Genomic DNA, 3,771 nt, shown 5'->3' on the forward strand with positions numbered 1-3,771 from the left:
CCCCCCCCCCCCCTTCTTTTGAGATTTGATTTTACAACAACCCAGTATAGTCTCACAAGTGGGGTCTGGGGAGGGTAGTGTGTACGTAGGCCTTACCTCTACCCCGATGGGTAGAGACACTGTTTTCGATAGTCCCTCGGCTCAAGAAGACGAAAAGACAAAAAGAGATAATATATCAGTACCATCATGGACATAATAACAACAACACAAGAACCAGCGAATAGATGAAAGGCAGAAATAATAACCAGTAAATAAGGCCCGACACTATAAAAACGGAAGAGTAGTGTAAACACAGCACTGACCACTAGCAATCTAAGACTAAATCCTATCAGCCTAGCCTCACACTGGTAGACTAAATATGCTTAACTACCTCCAAACCCACAACCTTAATGCTCGACCTCCACAGCTTCCTATCGAGTGTCATGTCCTCGGAGATCTGAAGTCTCGCCATATCCCGCCTGATCACCTCTCCCTAATACTTTTTAGGTCGCCCTCTACCTCTCCTCGTACCCACCAACGCCAACCGCTCGCACCTCCTTACCGGGGCATCCAAGCTCCTCCTATGAACGTGACCGAACCATTTGAGTCTCGCTTCCCGCATCTTGTCATCAATAGGAGCCACGCCCACCTTCTCCCGAATATCTTCATTCCTAATCTTATACATCCTAGTGTGCCTGCACATCCACCTTAACATCCTCATTTCTGCTACTTTCATCTTCTGGGTATGTGAGTTCTTAACTGGCCAACACTCAGCCTCATACAACATGGCTGGCCAAACCACCGCTCTATAAACTTACCTTTGAGTAGCGGAGGCACTTTCTTGTCACACAGGACTCCAGATGCTAACCTCCATTTTATCAACCCCACCCCTATACGGTGTGTGACATCCTCGTCGATCTCCCCATCCCCATGGATAACTGACCCAAGATACTTGAAACTGCCCCTCTTGGAAATGACCTGCCATCCAAGCCTCACGTCCATGCCTGCTTCCCTCGGCTCGGCACTGAACTTACACTCAAGATATTTCGTCTTTGTCTTGCTCAACTTGAAACCCTTTGATTCAAGGGCCTGGCTCTAAACCTCCAGCCTCTCGTTAACGCCACTCCGCGTCTTGTCAATCAGAACAATGTCATCAGCGAATAACATACACCATGGCACCTCTCCTTGAACATGGTGTGTCAGTGCATCCATCACCGGAGCAAATAAGAACGGGATAAGCGCAGATCCTTGGTGTAACCCCATAACAATCGGGAAATGCTCGGAGTCGCCTCCCACTGACCTAACCCGAGTCTTAGCTCCATCATACATGTCCTTAATCGCCCTAATGTAGTTTCAACTTGTTTTCTCCTAGTATGGTCCGTTTGCCTAGTGTGTGTGAGTGATTCTCCTTAGTCTGTTATAGGTATAATGCCTGTAGTCTGGGATGGTAGAGTAAGGTCATATCCTGGGGGAGGCCAGGGGGCGGGGCGGGGGGTTGGGTCGGGGTCAGGGGTCAGGGGGTGGACGGGAGGCAAGGGAGGTAAGGGGCATAAGGGTGCCTGTAGGTTGAGAATTGGGTCATGGAACATAGGTACATTGACGGGTAAGTCTATACAGCTGGCGAAGATCCTATAAAAGGGGAAGGTCAATATAGCGTGTGTCCAAGAGACCCGGTGGGTAGGATCGAGGGCGAGAAATGCAGACGAGTATAAGCTGTGGTACTCTGGAGTCCTAAAGGGTAAGAAAGGTGTAGGAATTTTGGTGGATAGGGAACTTAGAGAGTCTGTGGTAGAGGTTAGGCGGGTGAATGATAGGTTAATCTCTATTAAGTTGGTGTTTGGAGAGTGCACCCTAAATGTCGTTAGTGCGTATGCGCCGCAAGCGGGCTTGGATGAGGAGGTCAAGGGGCGCTTCTGGGAGGGGTTGGATGAGATTGTGTGTAGTATTCCGCCTGCTGAGAGGTTATTTATAAGAGGGGATTTTAATGGTCATATTGGGTCGACTGCAAGTGGCTATGGCGAGGTGCATGGTGGCTTCGATTTTGGGGATAGGAACGCAGGAGGAACTTCGATGTTGGATTTCGCAAGGGCATTTGAGCTAGTGATTGCTAACTCTAGTTTTCCAAAGAGGATGAGCAATTGGTCATTTTTCAGAGCATGGTGACGAAGACTCAGATTGACTATCTGCTCCTTAGGATGGATAGATAGTCAATCTGAGTGCTGGTGAGTCTCCTTTCTAACCTTGTAAGAGGGAATTAACCCCATAGGTGATTTAATCAAATATGTGCTCCTATTTGTGGGGGCTACATACGCACGAGGTGACGAGAGTCCGTACGTAGCTACTAGTTATGCCTATGTCCGGGTAGTTTTAGGCCTACATCATGCCTTGATTGATATTGTTGTTAATTCATGTTATTGTTTGATTTGAGAAGAAACAAGATTAAGGTTGCGTAATAATTGGGTTGAAAGAAATTTAAATTGAAGAACTTGAGATTTTTAAGAGTTTCCATTAAACCTCGTATTTTCAGAAAGAAATATTAAATACCAAAATAATTTAAGAAACCTATAATTGACCCCGTTGCATGTATAATTCGCGAGCAGGGGAGTTCCTTAAATTATATTTCACCGCGTCGCGTGTATGATTCGCGAGCGGGGTACTACCTTTTACTACTCTCATGGGAGCGGGCCGATCGCCTCAGCAGGTTAATAGATGCATCTATGGTTCGTGCCATTCGACCCGTGCACAATTTACTTTTACGTTGGATCGGCCGTATGCCTCGGCATTTCCTATATATACATATGTATTATACTCACGAAATCGTGCGTAACACTTGGCCAGAAACCGGTGTATATGAGGTGCTATTTACCTGAATTGAATCATGATAATTCCCTTGACGAAAACCACTATAATTGTACATATATGCTCCGGTTACGGAGGAAAACTTGGTAGCTGAAAACTTGAGTAAAATTATGAAGAAGGGGGATGGTATTATTATGTTTTACACATGTTTGTTTCATATATTCGTCCTGTTTCATATATTTTTACTTCTTTACTGTAATGATATTATTGGACCATTAGTGAGTGTCGAAGTCGACCTATCGTCTCTACTTCTTCGAGAGTAAACGAGATACTTACTGAGTACACGTTGTTTTTGTAATCACGCTACACTTGCTGTGCATTTTTGTTGCACGGGCACATGTACTTCTAGTGGCCTAATGGGCGTAGCAGCATGGATGATACGGAGACTTAGCTGCATCTCTCGAGACAACCCACAACCAGCAGTCTCTTTCAGTGTATTATATTACTTTCTGTCCAAGTTTGTATTACGGACAACTATTGTACTTTATTAGATTTCCTAGTAATTGCTCATGCACTTGTGATACCGGGTTCTGGGAGGATTTCGGGATTATTCAGTAAATAAATTTTGTAAAGATATTATTATTTATCCAGTGAAGTTTATTATCCATTGTTTAAATGTTTAGAACAAATGATTCGAGAATATTAAAACGAGAATTTACTAGTAATATGGTGTTGGCTTGCCTGACAGTGGTGTCCGGTGCCATCCCGATCCTTAGTGGATTTTGGGTCGTGACAATATGGTATCAGAGCACTAGGTTCTCTTAGGTCTCACTAGTCATGAGCAAGTCTAGTAGAGTCTCGCGGAACGGTATAGAGACGTCTGTGCTTATCTTTGAGTGGCTACTGGACTGTTAGGAGCACTTCCCTTCTTGATTCCTCATCGTGTTGTTTGATTACTTTGAGGCTTATGCCTTTCTTTCTTTCCTACTCAAT

General features: G+C 44.8%; 1 protein-coding gene across 1 annotated transcript in view; it reads left to right on the forward strand.

Moving 5' to 3' along the window:
* The window catches only part of LOC109212360 (craniofacial development protein 2-like), an 8,225-nt gene extending 6,083 nt beyond the window's left edge, over nt 1-2,142 (forward strand). Inside the window, exon 2 of the mRNA XM_019375994.1 lies at nt 1,717-2,142. Coding sequence (XP_019231539.1) covers nt 1,717-2,142 — 426 coding nt within the window. The remainder of the gene's footprint in view (nt 1-1,716) is intronic.
* Nucleotides 2,143-3,771: the final 1,629 nt, after the last annotated feature.

Source organism: Nicotiana attenuata, unplaced genomic scaffold (genome assembly GCF_001879085.1).
Source record: "Nicotiana attenuata strain UT unplaced genomic scaffold, NIATTr2, whole genome shotgun sequence".
Lineage (NCBI taxonomy): Eukaryota > Viridiplantae > Streptophyta > Magnoliopsida > Solanales > Solanaceae > Nicotiana > Nicotiana attenuata.